The sequence below is a fragment of the Perognathus longimembris genome, chromosome 4, assembly GCF_023159225.1.
Source record: "Perognathus longimembris pacificus isolate PPM17 chromosome 4, ASM2315922v1, whole genome shotgun sequence".
In the NCBI taxonomy this organism is placed as follows: Eukaryota; Metazoa; Chordata; class Mammalia; order Rodentia; family Heteromyidae; genus Perognathus; species Perognathus longimembris.
Window position 1 is genome coordinate 64,699,262 of NC_063164.1, and position 17,119 is coordinate 64,716,380.

At 39.2% G+C, this 17,119-nt stretch overlaps 1 protein-coding gene across 2 annotated transcripts in view; it reads right to left on the bottom strand.

The window, feature by feature from the left end:
* The window catches only part of Gpd2 (glycerol-3-phosphate dehydrogenase 2), a 141,958-nt gene that overhangs the window by 82,890 nt on the left and 41,949 nt on the right, over positions 1-17,119 (bottom strand). For both annotated transcript variants that reach the window (XM_048345443.1, XM_048345442.1), the window contains exon 3: positions 5,963-6,134. In XM_048345443.1, coding sequence (XP_048201400.1) covers positions 5,963-6,134 — 172 coding nt within the window. The remainder of the gene's footprint in view (positions 1-5,962; positions 6,135-17,119) is intronic.

A 17,119-nucleotide genomic window follows, 5' to 3' on the forward strand; every position in this document is an offset into this window, starting at 1 on the left:
TATCACTTGTCTCCCTATTTCTTTGCCAAACTACTTTTGTAGTAGTTTTATATTGTTACTGTTCTTATCCATATTCTTTTCCAAACTACACTATTAAATCTCACAGGTTTATTTCTTCAGATAAAATTAGCACAATTTCTCAATTCTTTCCCTCACTCGATCCCTGCCAAAGGAATATTGATTACAGTTATGTTAAATCTCCAGATTAATTTTAAGGGGGATATATGTATTCTAATGAAATTGGCTGTAAGAATTACTGGCAATCTCACCTTCTCAAACGGGATTTCCTTATCACTTAAGGCTAAGGAATGGGTAGATATGGTAGGTAGAAATCTGAAATTCTCAGAATGCATTCTTCTCAAGGGTCTTCCTGCTCAACACTTTTTCTGCCATGCACGCACCTCCTTCTCCATTTCCCAAGCTTTTAACTTAAGGAGAAGAATGTTATCATCTATTTATCCCTAAAAATACAAGGTCTTCTGTATAGTTATGAAGTTTACAGAAGGTTAGGGACATAAACAAGAAAGCCAAGATGTGGCCCTAGTTCACCTTAGTTCCACAACTTGTGTCCTTGATTACGATGCTACATACTAGCATTATGCCTGAATAATCATGGTAAGATTTGAGAAGGGAGGTACATATGCATTTTTAGACAACTTAAAGAACTACAATTGATGTATTCCTCCAACAAGAGGCAGTGTTTTCTGAAAGTGGAATTGAAACAATATGTTTATAAGTTTTATAAATTGGATCTTTCCCCAAAGCTAGCACTCTGCTACTTTAGCCACAGCTCCACTTGCAGCTTTTTTGGTAATTTGGAGATAAGAGTTTCATGGACTTTCCTGACCCACCTGGCTTCAAACCACAGATCTCAGCCTCGTGAGTAGTTAGGATTACAGGTGTGAGCCACTGGCACCCAGCTATAAATTAGATTTTTTTTTTTTTGGCCAGTCCTGGACCTTGGACTCAAGGCCAGAGCACTGTCCCTGGCTTCTTTTTGTTCAAGGCTGGCACTCTGCCACTTGAGCCACGGCACCACTTCTGGCCGTTTTTCTATATATGTGGGTGCTGGGGAATAGAACCCAGGGCTTCATGAATACGAGGCAAGCACTCTTGCAACTAGGCCATACTCCCAGCCCATATAAATATGATTTTTAAACCAACAATAAATAGATTCCTAAAACAATGTGGATGATGAAAATGCAAATAAATATCCGTGGTGAAGACTCCATGGCTTCCTTTCCTGCCTCTGCAGTCTTTGTTTATTCATTACTAAAATTATATTTGGGCATAGTGTTTTATCAGAGAGCTTGTACAAACATCTTTATGTAAGTCCTTTACCATCTCATGGTTCCTCCCCAAAATTTTGACATGCTAAAAAAATCTAATTATTACTAGTAACTTTAAAAGATCACAGTAATTTATTTTTGTCAAATGTGACTAAAGATTAATGGATACAATCAGGAATAATTTGGTAAAAACATATCAAATGCAAAAAAAGCAAAATTTGTTGTTAAGTGAAGCATCAAATATAATAAAAGAGCAAATTCCATGAATGAACAACAATGTACAATTCATTAACCAAATGCCCATGATTATTTCACACTTCAGAGGGCTACTGATAAGATCAGAAGTTGTAGCAAAAGGATAACTATAGATTACCTTCAGCATCTCCTTACACATTTTAATTATAAACAACACTATCTCAAAGAGCCACCAGCTCTATAAAAGGATTGCAAAGTTAGGTTGGTTCAGGCCTTTGGACCATAAGTCTGCACAAATAAAGTAAGGGGGAGGGGGAGGGGGAGGGGGAGGGGGAGGGGGAGGGGGAGGGGGAGGGGGAGGGGGAGGGGGAGGGGGAGGGGGAGGGGGAGGGGGAGGGGGAGGGGGAGGGGGAGGGGGAGGGGGAGGGGGAGGGGGAGGGGGAGGGGGAGGGGGAGGGGGAGGGGGAGGAGGAGGAGGAGGAGGAGGAGGAGGAGGAGGAGGAGGAGGAGGAGGAGGAGGAGGAGGAGGAGGAGGAGGAGGAGGAGGAGGAGGAGGAGGAGGAGGAGGAGGAGGAGGAGGAGGAGGAGGAGGAGGAGGAGGAGGAGGAGGAGGAGGAGGAGGAGGAGGAGGAGGAGGAGGAGGAGGAGGAGGAGGAGGAGGAGGAGGAGGAGGAGGAGGAGGAGGAGGAGGAGGAGGAGGAGGAGGAGGAGGAGGAGGAGGAGGAGGAGGAGGAGGAGGAGGAGGAGGAGGAGGAGGAGGAGGAGGAGGAGGAGGAGGAGGAGGAGGAGGAGGAGGAGGAGGAGGAGGAGGAGGAGGAGGAGGAGGAGGAGGAGGAGGAGGAGGAGGAGGAGGAGGAGGAGGAGGAGGAGGAGGAGGAGGAGGAGGAGGAGGAGGAGGAGGAGGAGGAGGAGGAGGAGGAGGAGGAGGAGGAGGAGGAGGAGGAGGAGGAGGAGGAGGAGGAGGAGGAGGAGGAGGAGGAGGAGGAGGGAGGAGGAGGAGACAATCCTGTCTGGTGTGTTTTTTTTTTTCCAGTTTATGCTTTCTATTTTTAAGATGTTTTTTATGAACATATATTAGTTGTACAAGGAGATTTCATTGTGGTAATTCCAGAAATGTATCAGTGTACCCACATCAAACTCATCCCCTCCATTTCACTTCCTGTAGATACCTCTTTCCCCCACTCCCATTCCTTGGGCTTGAACTCTGGCCCTAGGAACTGCCCCTGAGCTTTTGTGCTCATCTAGCCCTATACCACTTGAGCCTCAGCTTCCTAACTAGCTCTATTGTGTGTGGTTAATTGAAGATAAGATTGTAATGGACTTTTCTGCAAAGGTGTCAAGCAGCTACCCTCAGATCTCAGCCTCCTGAGTAGCTAGGATTATAGGCACAAGCCACTGGCACCTGTCTTTCCCCGTGGATAGATTCTTCACAGGTTATTTCTAAGATATGTCTGTGTCTTTTCTTTCAGCTGACTTTGAAGCCTGGGCATTGGCTGATGGCACTGGCTACCAGAAAAATGATGGTGTTAAATTTATTTTCCATGAACTTCTTGGGAAGCCCCTGTTGCTGCTTTGGACCTTTTGTACCCACACTATCACTGTATCTCATCTGAGTACACTGGATACTGTATATACTGGTATTAGAACTAGGGAAGTGAAAGGGAATATCAAAACTGAGAGACAACGAATAAAAACAGAAACGACTCCAAAAGCAATACTTGCAAAACCATTTAGTGTAAAACAACTGAACAACTCAGAGAAGGGGGAGGGGAAGGGGGGATGAGGGAGGAAGTAACAAACAGTACAAGAAATGTACCCAAGGCCTAACGTATGAAACTATAACCTCTCTGTACATAACTTTGACAATAAATAAGAAAAAAATGAAAAAATAAAAAAGATCCTGTTTGTTTTTAAAAGACAGAAGCACAGAAAGTGCACATAGAGGAAACTTAGCAAAGAGAAAAAAAGGCATAAGAAGCACTTGATGTCCTTGTCCTTAGCACAGTCTTTCAACCAAACCTCAATTTCTACATAGCAAATTCTGCTTTCTGACCTGCTCAGTTTTGCTAACAGCCTCATCCAGCTCTAGGTCTACCTTTAAATTTTTCCTTTGCTTCTACTCAGTCTTTCTTCATGTTCTCCTTTATTGTTGATATCCAGTGAATCCTCAGTTCTGGACTCTTATCTGCTATCATTTTTCCCTGTCTATAATCTCAGCTACTCAGGAGACAAAGGTAGGATCCGTACAATGCCAGCTCAAGTAGAGCTAGTTAATAAGACACTACCTTTAAAACCAAAATACAAATAAAAGTGTAGACTATAGTGTAAAAAACAAAAAATTAGCTTTACCAACCAGCAGCTTGCCATTCCTGACAATTCTTGGTAGATATATCTACTTCATTATAAAATGCATCTACAATGAGCCAGGCACTGGTAGTTCATGCCTGCAAACCTAACAAAACAGGATGCTGACATCTGAGGACTGCAATTCAAAGCCAAGCCAGGCAGATAAGTCCCCGTGAGACACTTATCGCCAACAAACTACTCAAAAAAGCTGGAAGTGGCTCTGTAGGGCACTAGCCTTGAGCACAAAGAGGCACAGACCCTGAGTTCAAGCCCCAGGACTGGAAACAAAAAAAGTATCTACAACAATACATTTATAAATGTACAAACAGGTATATTTACATATTTATGATATCCATGCACCTTTCAAATGGCACATCTCTTTATGAAGTAATTTGGTCTCTACAAACATAAATTATGGGCACCCTTAAGTAAAGGACACTATCAAATGTCCTTGTATTATTCTCCTATAGTACTTAGTATATTGATTATCAGACATGAAAAGAATGACTGCTTGAATACAGCAACATAAAAATAACTAATATAGTTCCCAAATTCTACTGAGGAAGGATTCTATTTAATATGGAAAACTGTCACCAAGTAAATCTTAATGTGTTGGAAGATTAGTCCCAAAGACAACTCACATCATGGGTGAAATGTATCATTTTTTTCTACTTTCCTGCCCAGGTCACTTGGAGTAAAAAGCTGAGTTCAAAATATTTTGTACTGATTATAACCATTCTCATCTTCTGTAGCATCATCAAGAATAATCTAACTCAAATTATATTCCACTGTTGGAGACAATAAATCCTGGGAAATTATAAGCACCAAAATATATTCCAGTGTCTATATTTTAACTTATCATTATTTGAAGTTAACAAAAAGGGGTGGGACTTAAGTTATAAGGTTTCAGTGGACCAAAACGTAAATATAGCCAGGTGTCAGTTGCTCTTGACTGTGATCCTGGCTACTCAGGAGGCTGAAGTCTTATGATCACAATTTGAAGCCAGCTCTGGAAGGAACGTCCATGAGACTCTTATTTCCAAATAGCCACCAATAAAAAGCTGGAAGTGGCACTATGGCTTGTAGTGGACAGCTAGCCTTGAGAGGAGAAAAAAAGATGAGGAACAGCACCCAGACCCTGTGTGTTCAGTCAAGCCCTAAGACTGGCAAACAAGTGCACCCACCCAGGTGCACATGCGCACACACACCACCTCTTCCATATCACTTAAATATGGGTTCTGGGAAGCCATAAGGAACTAGGAAATATTTGTGTGCACTTGGGTCTTATTAATTTCATCTTATTTTCATAAGAGTAAATTGTACTAAGTATCTAATACAACCAAATCTAGGGAGGCGGTAATCATCATCAGTCTGAGAAGAACCATTCCATGTTATAATCTATTAACCCTGAGTATGAAACTCTCATAAACACTTTATATAGGAACTAAAATAATTCAGTTCAAAATCCTTGCAGCAAGAGGGAGTCCAATTCAACATATTTGAAGATACAACAAAATACTATTTCTTCAGGACAACTGATTCTAAAAGCATTTTACCTTCATTAAAACAGCATCTATAATGACATCTATACTTTATTGAGCTCTACTTTGTATGAAAAGAACCATTCCAAGTCTCTGTGATTAGCCCATGTACCACTTGCCATTTCCAATTTGAAGCACAACAACTCAAAGAAAGTAAGGGATTTTCAAACACACACACACACACACACACACACACAAATGAAGCTGTCAGAATATAGATTTTCTTGACTCCCAAATTCTATACTAACCCCACAAGCAAAGGATTCAGAATACCTTGTGAACTATATATCATACATAAGGGCTCTCATATTCCTTCTGTCTAGACAGGGTGGATAAAACAAAACTAAATGCTTAGCATGAGTATTTTCATTATTCCTGCACTTGAGTCAATTTAATCATAAAATTATTGCCAAAGATTATATTTTTTATTGCACAGTACTTTTTCCTATCACAAAGGAAAAAAATAATTAGGAAACGCCAACAGATACATGACTTTCAAAGTGAAGAGTGCACACTGTGTGTGCTTTCATTGGTTTCTGAGTGAGAGAGGGAAACATTAGCTGTGTCACATCCATCCACATCAGTTCTTACCTCTGGTGACAGCATCTAGTGCACAGCCACTTCCAGTTGCTCCTCCTCCGATAACCAGGATGTCAAATTCAGATGTGTTCTTTAAAGTCAGGAGCTGAGCTTCTCTGGAGGGAGGCTCTCTGTTAACAAGTTCTGTTACATACTCTGCAGCTTCCACATAGGCCAGGTTCACCTGAGGTAAACAGCACACCAGTTTTAGTCATTCACCTGGAAATTCCAGCTTAAGAAATTTTACAGTATACTTAAAAGAAAGAAAAAATGAAATTTGTATTGAAGATCAGAAACAGTAGAGTGAGGCCATAGTCAAAGTCTGCATGGAGTTTCAGAACCAATTTCGGAACAGAAGGGTATGCTAGTTGTAATTGCTCTCATCAGCCTCAGCTATTTATCTGCACAACATTTGGTTTCAGATGCAGTAATAACTCAACTGCTTGTTTTAGCTTTAATTTTCAACTATTTCCAACACTGGACAATTCGGGTTCTTACCAAGAGAACATTTGATTATTCAGGATTCATTAATTTTTATTCAGTTAAAAACAACACACCTAACTACCCCCTTTTTTATTTTATTATAGTCAAGCCAACTAGATTTCAATGAAAATACATCCAGAAGCCACAGAAGCATACAGAACAAAAACTCTGGATTATACTGATAGAGTCCCAGAATGGAGGTTTTCATTCCTGTTAAGTAGGGATGTCAAGTAAGACATATCAGGTGAACAAATACAGCAGTGATACCCACCAGGTGCTATGTTGAAAATGAACTATAAAACTCATGAGTGGGGACAGGAAGGACAAATGAGACGAGAGTTAGAGAAATAGTGGCATTGTCCCAAAAGAAATGTATTCTATATGATTACGTAACTCTTACCCCTTGATACATCACTTTTATAGTAACAATTAAAAATAATTTTAAATGACATAACATCTCTTGAAATCTTGTTCTATCCACATTTCAAAGATAAAATCCCTGAGTGTTTCCATTACTGCATCTCTGAGTTGCACTCAGTCTAACTGGAATGATGACATTAAATTCATCGGTTAGCTACCCAACATCTGAGAGCTACTGGTACCATGACTATTAGAAATCAGAGCCTGTTGGGCATGGCGGTGAATACTTGTTATTTCAGCACTAGGAAGTTAAGACAGGAAGACCGAGCAAAGAAGCCTAGCTAGACTGGTCTACATAACTAGGCCCTGTCTCAAAGAAAAGAAGTTTTGACTTCTTAGTAGCATATAGCAAGGAACTTTCAAAATGTATTTTACTAATTATCATAAAAACAAAGGTTATAATCAGGTGCTATAATTTTCCAAGCTCTTAATTCAGATGCCAAGCCATAAAGATCTTGTTGTTCTGCATATAATTCCTCCTAATTACCTACTAATAACTACTTCCTTGTGCTTACCTTTAGATGCGCTTAAGATAACTAAATAAATATACTACTGCTATGAGCTACAGAGAACAGAATAATTTTTAGTCACAGTCTTTTTCTTTTTTCATCTAATGAGAAGAAATTGATATGAAAAAATACATTTGTGCATTCACACACACACATACACACATATACAGAGAATACACACATATATAACAAGTGCATAAAAAGAACAAATGCCAAAGTAGAAAAAAGCAACACCAGGCTATGACCGCTTAGCTGAGGGAGGGGGGAACTTTTCATTTGAGGTTTCCACTGCGCCATGACAGATGGATAGAATTTAGACATGGACTGACAAGTGACTAAACTGCCAAAGCATTTTCACACATCAACAGAATTGCTGACATTTTCTGCTTGGTAAGTTTTTGAGAAATACTTGAGAAATAAGTTTAAAGACCATGTTATGATATAGTTCATTAGAACCTGGTAATATTAAAGCACCCCCTATTCTGCTCTGACTGTGAAGAATCAACTGAACTATTTGTGTTTCTCTACAGAAAGGGCAGAATCTAAGGGGCATCGTTCGTTCCCATTGGCTACTCAGATTCTTCTGACTTCATCTCCTGCCTTAACTTTCACCTCTGCATGCCCTAACCTGTCTCACATAACAATTAAGAAAAAAAAACTTCTTTCATGTTTCTAACAGCCATCCTAAAAATTCTTGAGAGAACTTATCATAAGTTCTTGTTTTCTCTATTGCCTTCAATTCTTCTCAACTCACTATGAACTATATTTCCACATGCACTCCCCTACCCCACCATCACCAACATATTCACCACCACTCTCTTCCTCTCAAAAACACACAAACACAATGTGTGCATGCACGCACACGCACACACACACACACACACACACACACACACACCTCAGAAGAATGTAGTTACCTGTAACAGAAATTTGGAAACAACCTTGACAACTTCCATTCTTTTAAGTCCCGTATCTGACTGATCAGTGAATCCTCCCAGTTCTACTCCCTGAAAAAAATCTCACATCTAAGTCATTTCTTCATCTCAGCTGCTACATTTCAAGCCAAGGTATATTCCCTCTCCTCCAATCATGTGACATCTTCCCAGAGGTCTTCACACATTTACCTTGCTTTCATCCAAATTATTTTCCATGCTGCAGCTGAAGTAAACATTTTTTAAATCCAAATCACGTCATTTCCATACACAAAACACTTCAAGAGCTTCTAACTTAATTTAGGTTAAAGGCAAACAACTTTACTCTGGTACATAGTATTCTTCATAGTCTTTTAAATTGACCATTTTTTTAATTCAGATGCTTTTGTATAAGCAATATTTAGTAAAAGCAAAAGTACAGCATCCAAAAGCAAATCAGTTATTACCAAGAGCCAAAGCAAGACTGGCCAGGAGGAAATGAGGAAACACGGGAGGATGATAGACACGTCTCATAGCTAGAGTGTGGTGATTACACACTTCTCTGTATTATGAAGGATTAACATCACTATAATTTAAACTGTGCCCCACTTAGACCTCAATAAACTTAACTTGAAAATAATAATCAAACATATATGTACCGTTTTAATATGGCTTATAAAAATACTTTTATAGGGTTTTATTTTTTCCTCCTCTTTAATCTTCATAACAACCCTAATTCAGGTACTATTAAGCTCTCCACTACAATGAAGTAACTTAGAGATGGCAACTGTTCCATAATTACATCACCAGCTCATGGCAGAACTGAGAATTGAATCTACACAGCCTGAGAACAAAAACTAAGTCTTAGACTACTACACCAGACTGACTCTACACATACTTTGAGAAAAAACAAAATAAAAACAGACTAAATGGTTATAAGAGGATATGATCTGCCAAAAGCAGAAAGATTTTCCTCTTTTTATTATTTTCTTCTTTTTTGGTGTGGTCTTATTGCAGAAGATTCACCGCATAGTCCCTCCAATTTAAAATAAACACACACACACACACACACACACACACACACACACAGCACCATTGAGGGTAATTTATTTAATTCCTGACACTACTTTTAAAATAACGGTTTATTTTTGTTTATTTCTTTCATAAAAGCTGGAAAGTGTTGCAACTGAGAAGCTAAGCACTACGTTTATTTTAGAGGCAGTAAACACAGCCTAAGGCCCTACTTATAATTATGACAGGAGAAAGACTCATTTTGATTTCATATGGCTTTGAGTCACAAAAACGCATCTGTACTCTACCTTCTCTAGAATATGTTGATCTCAGGAAAATAAAGAGGGGAAGGCAGCAGGAATAATAAAGCAGTAGTACTGCTAACAAACAGAATACTCAAGAGTGTTCCCTAGTGTCTAAGACCTGCCCTTTCCCTACCTCTGCTCCAAGGCTGTTTGATTAAACAGGAATCTGTGAAAGGATGGTCTCAAAATTCTGGGAGGAGCTCTAAATAGCCCCTAAATAACCTGAGGAAGTGATCTGCAGAATCACATGTGTGATTAACCTCACTTACTCATTCAATCCACCCTACTGGAGAAACCCAGGATTCTATAGACTAGGAAACAAAATTAAATGATAAAGAAGTGATTATGCCACATGAGGAGGAGGAAGATACAAGATTTTGAAGTTCATTTCGGCATGGGCCAACTTAAGGAGTCTGTTTCAAAAACAAAATATAGGGGCTGGGAATATGGCCTAGTGGCAAGAGTGCTTACCTTGTATACATGAAGCCCTGGGTTCAATTCCCCAGCACCACATATATAGAAAACGGCCAGAAGTGGCGCTGTGGCTAAAGTGGCAGAGTGCTAGCCTTGAGCAAAAAGAAGCCAGGGACAGTGCTCAGGCCCTGAGTCCAAGGCCCAGAACTGGCAAAAAAAAAAAGAACATATATACATACATACATATATATACATACATACATATATATACATATAAACCAAAAGGGCTGAGGCATGCTTGGAGTGGTAGACTGCTTGCCTACCAAGCCCAAGACATTGAGTTCAACAAATTCATATGGAAAAAAAGAAAAAGAAGAAGAAAATGATATATTGCTTGTATACAGGGCATTAAAGACAAAGAAGAGGCTAAAAGAATCACAGGAGATACCCACTATCCAGACCAAAGCCTTCATGAAATGGTAGCTAAATCAAGTCAAGAGAGGCTAGTAGGCAGTGAGGATGAGAGAAATCAGAAAAGCAAGTGGGAATGGCATGTGCTAAAACCAGAAGAGATGAAAGCTTGTTTCCTCCTTTCAACATACTACTTCCTTAAATGCCAAGTTTCTTACCCAGTATTTAAGAAGTCTTCTATTTCATATAAACGTCAAGATTCCTCTATCTGAGATTAATCTGCTGAAATTAAGTAGCAAAGGTTGTCCCTCAGGCTGGGCTTATTAGCAGGGCTTAGAGCTCTTATTAGCACCACATTTTCCCCTTGTCACTGGGTATCAACAGGCACATGATTTGACAGACTTGGCCCAACACAGGGAGAAGCCCAACACAACCAAATTCAGGACAGGCTACCTAATTCAGCCACTGAGACCAGAAGAAAGGTGAGCTCAAAGTCCAAACATCACTCCAACCAGATTCCAAACAATAATAACAAAATAGTGTTACCTAGGTAGAGTTGTGTGAGTTCTGTTATTTAATATTGCATTGATGTTTTTCTAATTACATTTAATTATCATGGTTAAAGAAGAAGGATGGCATTCTTTAGTACTTATAAATCAATTTTCACCTACTTTGTAAAAAGATAACATGTCTCCAAATTCCAACAGCACACAGCTTTTGTCAAGAGATTTGTAAGAGCTGGGGATATGGCCTAGTGGCAAGAGCACTTGCCTCGTATACTTGAAGCCCTGGGTTCGATTCCCCAGCACCACATATACAGAAAATGGCCAGAAGTGGCACTGTGACTCAAGTGGCAGAGTGCTAGCCTTGAGCAAAAAGAAGCCAGGGACAGTGCTCAGGCCCTGAGTCCAAGGCCCAGGACTGGCAAAAAAAAAAAAAAAAAAAAAAAAAAAAATTAAAAAAAAGAGACTTGTAAGAATATCCACACAAAATTCAAAACCAAGTTCATCATCTTCAAGAGTTTACAACCTAGAGAACATTCACCCTGAACAAGATTTAGAATAAGATGTCTATCCATGCACTATTAGACTTGCAAATTTTAAAAAAAATCTAGACATTTGCAACTTCGGGTGAGACTGAAAACAAGATCTAATAATTAGTGTCTATTTCTGAAAGAAGTGCATATTTAAAGACCCACAGGCAATTAACAACCAGGTTGTCCTGTAATCATGTACAGTAATAACTGGAGTATAAAGTAGGGTTTCGTGCAAATCATTTCAAAATGCAACTATCACACTTACTCTCCAATGTTATGTGATTCAATTAATAAAATTAGTTGGATTTAAGAGAAACTGCTCCTTGTTGTGTTTGCCCGGGAAAAAAAGACTAACTATATTTGTATATTCCTAAAAAGAAAAAATATAACATGAACCTCCATACAGTGAGTCTGATGATATTCTATTAGTGGTCCTCATTCACTTTTTGAGTCACTTTGTGATTCTAAACACAGAGCCTTTTTCTTGTCCTTGTGCTACAGTGGGAATATTTTGGATGAAGGACTCATGATTACTAGAGCAACAATGGGTAGACTCTCATCTCCAATGAGAACAAGACAAGTCCATCTGTTAAGTGTCTAAGAAAAGAGTTCTATTCTCCTCGAAGGTGCTGTCTAATCAGTAGGTGGTTGTGATTCTTTAAAAAAAAAAAAGCTGAATTGCAGAACTTTTTATGGTAAAATCTACAAATACTAGAGCATCTGCTTAGCTTACCACCTGCTATGGTAGGCAGTTAAGTTGATATCCAGGAGCGTATGAAACAGACATTTTACTTTAAAAATATCCCTAAGAGAGCGCGAGAGAAGGGGTGACAATGTCCAAAAAGAAATGTTCTCCTTACCTGTAGCCTCTTTGTACATCACCTTTACAATGACAATAAAAATCTTTTTTAAAAAATCTCCCTAAGGGGGGCTGGGGATATAGCCTAGTGGCAAGAGTGCCTGCCTCGGATACACGAAGCCCTAGGTTCGATTCCCCAGCACCACATATACAGAAAACAGCCAGAAGCGGCGCTGTGGCTCAAGTGGCAGAGTGCTAGCCTTGAGCGGGAAGAAGCCAGGGACAGTGCTCAGGCCCTGAGTCTAAGCCCCAGGACTGGCCAAAAAAAAAAATCTCCCTAAGGCACACTTATGGAAATTGGACAAGAACTAAAAAAGGACAACTTACTTGTCCTCCACCCCTGTCAGGTAAGTATACTGTTGACCCACAGAATCAAATGACCATTCCAAGCTTTACAATCCAGATATCCCTTAACTACTTTCACCTTATGTTCAAAATACTTTGGTCTGCCATGGTAAAACCCTCTGGTACAATACACATCTTTTAAATGTATGAGAAGAATATAACAGACTCTATATAGGGCTCAAATAGTATAATCTTTTATAAATACTAGGTCAAAGCCCAGCAAAATCAACAATAACAGGAAATGGGTACACCCAAAGGGAGAGGGGAGCAAAAAGAGAGAGATAGACAAATGAAGGGGTAAGGAAAGAGAATCCAGTGAAGAATTCATTGTATATACCACAAAATTAAGAAAAGGGAAGAGCTATGAATGTTGAAGGTGGTGACACTGATCAAGATGCGTTGTATTCATAAACTGCTTTGTTATAGGGTACTTCCTTTAAACAACTACTTAAAGATATTTTTAATGAAAAAATAATGACAAGAAAATAAAACAGGTCTGTTGAGGAAGTAGGTACCACTGGGAGTAGAGATAGTTAAGGCAGAGAGTAAATGAGGATGAAATGGTTCAGGTACCTATATGCATGCATACAAATAGAAAAATAATATTGATTAGACAAGAAAAAGGAATAGAGAGAAGTGCTAGAAGGGATGAGTTTGATTGTATACATGTATAGAGATGTGACAATGAAACCCCCCTTCTACAATTAATGTATGCTAATACATGTTTTTCTTTAAAATATAGTAAAATTTGTAAAATAACACTCTCCACTTTTCCGCGAATTAGTTCAAGAACTCTTACTTATCTAAATCTGCACTCACTATCATGATTAAATCCCAGAAATTCTTTGTTGAAAAATCACAAGTAAAAAAATGAATAAAGTCAAACTGGAATAATCTAACTTTAATACCTATTTTCTTCTTAACTTACAAAGTCACCCAGAAGAAACTTTCCTTACACAAATACCATTTAACTACTAACTTGAGAGATGGGGAAAGGAGATGGAAGCCAAAGGACTCTCCCCAAAGAATTTATGAAAAAAAAAAATTTCCTTGGTCCCACTCTAGCCCTAAAAAGTTTCCTTAAAGAGGCCTTAAAATGAATAAATTGTTGAAAATGAAATGCAAAGTCAAATCAAAATGAATGTCAATGTTGCTCAGTTAGCAACGGCCTAGCAGCTCACCAGCTGTCAACGCTAATCATAGCTCAGTCGTTGACTCACTGGCTGACCTATAGAAGTACAGTTAACCTCCCTGATTTTGTATGCCAGCAACAAAATAGCAGCATAAACTCCTCGAAGGCCTGATGTGAGTTAGAACTCTAAGATTTGCGATGGCCCCACTTTGGGGGCTAAGTGTTAAATAAAAACCAAAATTAGAAGGAAAATGATAGGATGATCTTCAGAGAACATTTCCAGCTCTGTCTGCATAATTTCAGTGCTTTGATGCAACATGCCACAGAAGAAACAGTTAACCATATAGAGTAGTTAAGAATAGTTTCAACTGGCCTTATCTAAAATACAGAGAAATCAGAGTGCTCATCAAGCTTGGTCTCCGGCACATTCCCAAATACTCAGTTGTATTTCTAGAAGAAGAAAAAGTCCTTCCAGGAATCTATGCACAGGGTTCTAAATAAGAGAAGCAAATGAATGATACAGGCTTTGGTATAAACCAATAATCACTGTCTCATCGAAAGAAATACAGCTCATTTGTCAACAACATTAGAAACTAAATTCAGGACTTAGTATGTAATGAAGTACTAAAATAAAGAGCCATAAATTCTTCATCAACAGCAAGAAATAAGTCCTTTATCCACATTAATGTATGAGGTGAGCAAGAAATAAATACCTTAAATATGATGTCACTGAGCTTTGGAGGTTGCTTATTTAACCAACTAGCTTATTTCATTTAATACACAACTATGAGATATGTCTGTCTACCCAAGATTTTCAACTTACTCATATTGTGTACTGTCTCTATATAATTGAGTCATCTTCTGATGGATGAGGCTTCATCATTCATAGAATAAATCTGCATAGGTTAAAGGGCAAAGGGGGCCAGGCATAGTGATGTATGTCTGTAATTCCAGCACTCGAGGAGGAAAGGCAGGAGGATCACAAGTCTGAGGCCTTCCTGTACTACTTAGTAAAACCGTATATCAAAAACAAAACAAAGGGCTGGGAATATGGCCTAGTGGTAAAGTGCTCGCCTCGTATACATGAATCCCTGGGTTTGATTCCTCAGCACCACATATATAGAAAAAAGCCAGAAGTGGAGCTGTGGCTCAAGAGGTAGAGTACTAGCCTTGAGCAAAAAAAAAAAAAAAAAAAAGAAGCCAGGGACAGTGCTCAGGCCCTGAGTCCATGCCCCAGGACTGGCAATAGAAACAAAAACAAACAAAAAAAAGCCTGCCAAAGGACTGATCATCAATGCAAATCCAGACGACTATGATGCAGGGACATTTCTGTCTTCCCAATTAATGATGATGGCTCTTTAATCAAGCAGGTAGATTGAAAAGCCTATTAGAAACCATCAGTTCTTTCTTCATCTTCAAATACATTTTCCACATGGAATCTAACTTGAGTAGCCACTCAAAAGGCTGAGATCTAAGGACCATGGTTCAAAGCCAGCATGGGCAGAAAAGTCCCAGTGAAACTACTCTCCAATTAACCACTCAAACCAGAAGTGGAGCTATGGCTCCAAGTGGTAGAACGGTAGCATTGAGTGAAAGAGCTCAGGACAGCATCCAGGCCCTGAGTTCAAGTCCTACAACCAAAAACAATTTTTTTTAAGAGTTGGATGTCACAGGTTAAATAAACCCTCATACTCTCGCCATTACTCTCTGACATTCTCCCAGGCCATCCTCATTTTTCCCAGCTAACTGGGGAGCTCTCCTGCAGCCCTGAGGTTAAGGTGCTCCAAAGAACTTCAAGATCCTCTACTCATAAGCTTAGCATAAAAAAAAAAGAGGCCCTCGCATGAACTTCCTCTCACCTAACATATTAGACAGGACAAGATGTCCTCTGAATCCAACTAAAAGTCTATTATTAAATCAATTGGTCTAGATAGTAAACCATAATCATTTGTGATTTCTGGAGAGCAAGAAACCCCACATTACAGAGGGTTGGCTTGCTGTTTCCTCAGTAGGATTCAGAATAAAGGTAGGGGCTAGTAATGGAGCTTAGTGGTAGAGTTATATGTCTAGCATTGCAGAAAAGATCTCAATTCAATTCTCAAGCACTTCAAAAATGAACAAAGAAAAAAGGACAGTGGCAAGGCATTCAGCTCTTACTACTCAGTCTCCTGTCCTTTGGCATATGGCTAGTGTGCAGGGAATTAAAAAAAAAACAAAAAACTAGATTGTGACAATTCAGTCATCTACTTCTAGGTAAGGAAATAAAAGATAACTGATAGGAGACCTCTCTAAGTTTATGTTAAATATTCCAAGATGTAAAAGAAAAGAAAGGCTGGAATGTGGGTCCTATTAGTAGCCAGAAACCTCTGCCCCAACAGGTAGACATAGGAAAAGGATGCCAATCAGCATTTGCTTCCTTTCTTTCATCAGCATCATCAATGGAATTGGAGATTTAGGCTGCAGCAGCTCCAAAAGAAAACAGTTCCAAAAGTAAGTTGTGGTCCGTATCTTCATCATTCCTTAGCAATGACAACATTAGCATTCTCCCATCTCTTCTAAAACTGGCCTACTTTCCTCAGTGCCCATTGTCACCAGTGCCCATTGTCTGAAAACAAGAAGGTTGTTAAAAAGAATCCACCCATTTGTATTCAGAATGTAACCCCAGCCTACATTCTAAGAAGAACTTTTCCAGAGAGACAGTGTGAATGTAGCACACTGTCCATTACTTAAAATCAACAGATGCCTTTGTAGGACCCTGGTACTGTGGGGTGTCAATACCAACACATGCTATCAGTGGGAATCATCTTAGACAATTAGGAAACAACATCAAAGAAAAAAAAAACATTAAAATGTACTAGGTAAATATCCCTGTACAACAAACAAACATTCTACAACAGCACTTTGCAGAAAAATGAAACATCTTAGTCAATATAAGGTACCAGCTTCTATAAACAAACTGTGACCAATTAATGTGTCTAAAGGGGCAGATTTCTTTGACTACTGAAGTCAGGAAAATTTTATTCCCTACAGTGGCTCTGATTGGCAGATACTTTCTGAGAGAAGACAGCTGAGTAAAGGAAGGCCTATGGTCATTTTATGTCAATGGGTAAAACAGTTTCCTTTGGTCTTTTTTTTTTTTTTTTAACCAGAGTCCATGGCTACATCACACCTACTACCCTGCTCATGGCAATGCCTTAAAGGGACAGGCACCACCACGAAAGAAATGCACATGGTTTAAGCTCATATAACTCATTGACTGAATATGCCCATAGCTGTTCTTTTCAATAGACCTTGTCAGAACAAAATTCATATGACTTCAATCTACTGGTACCA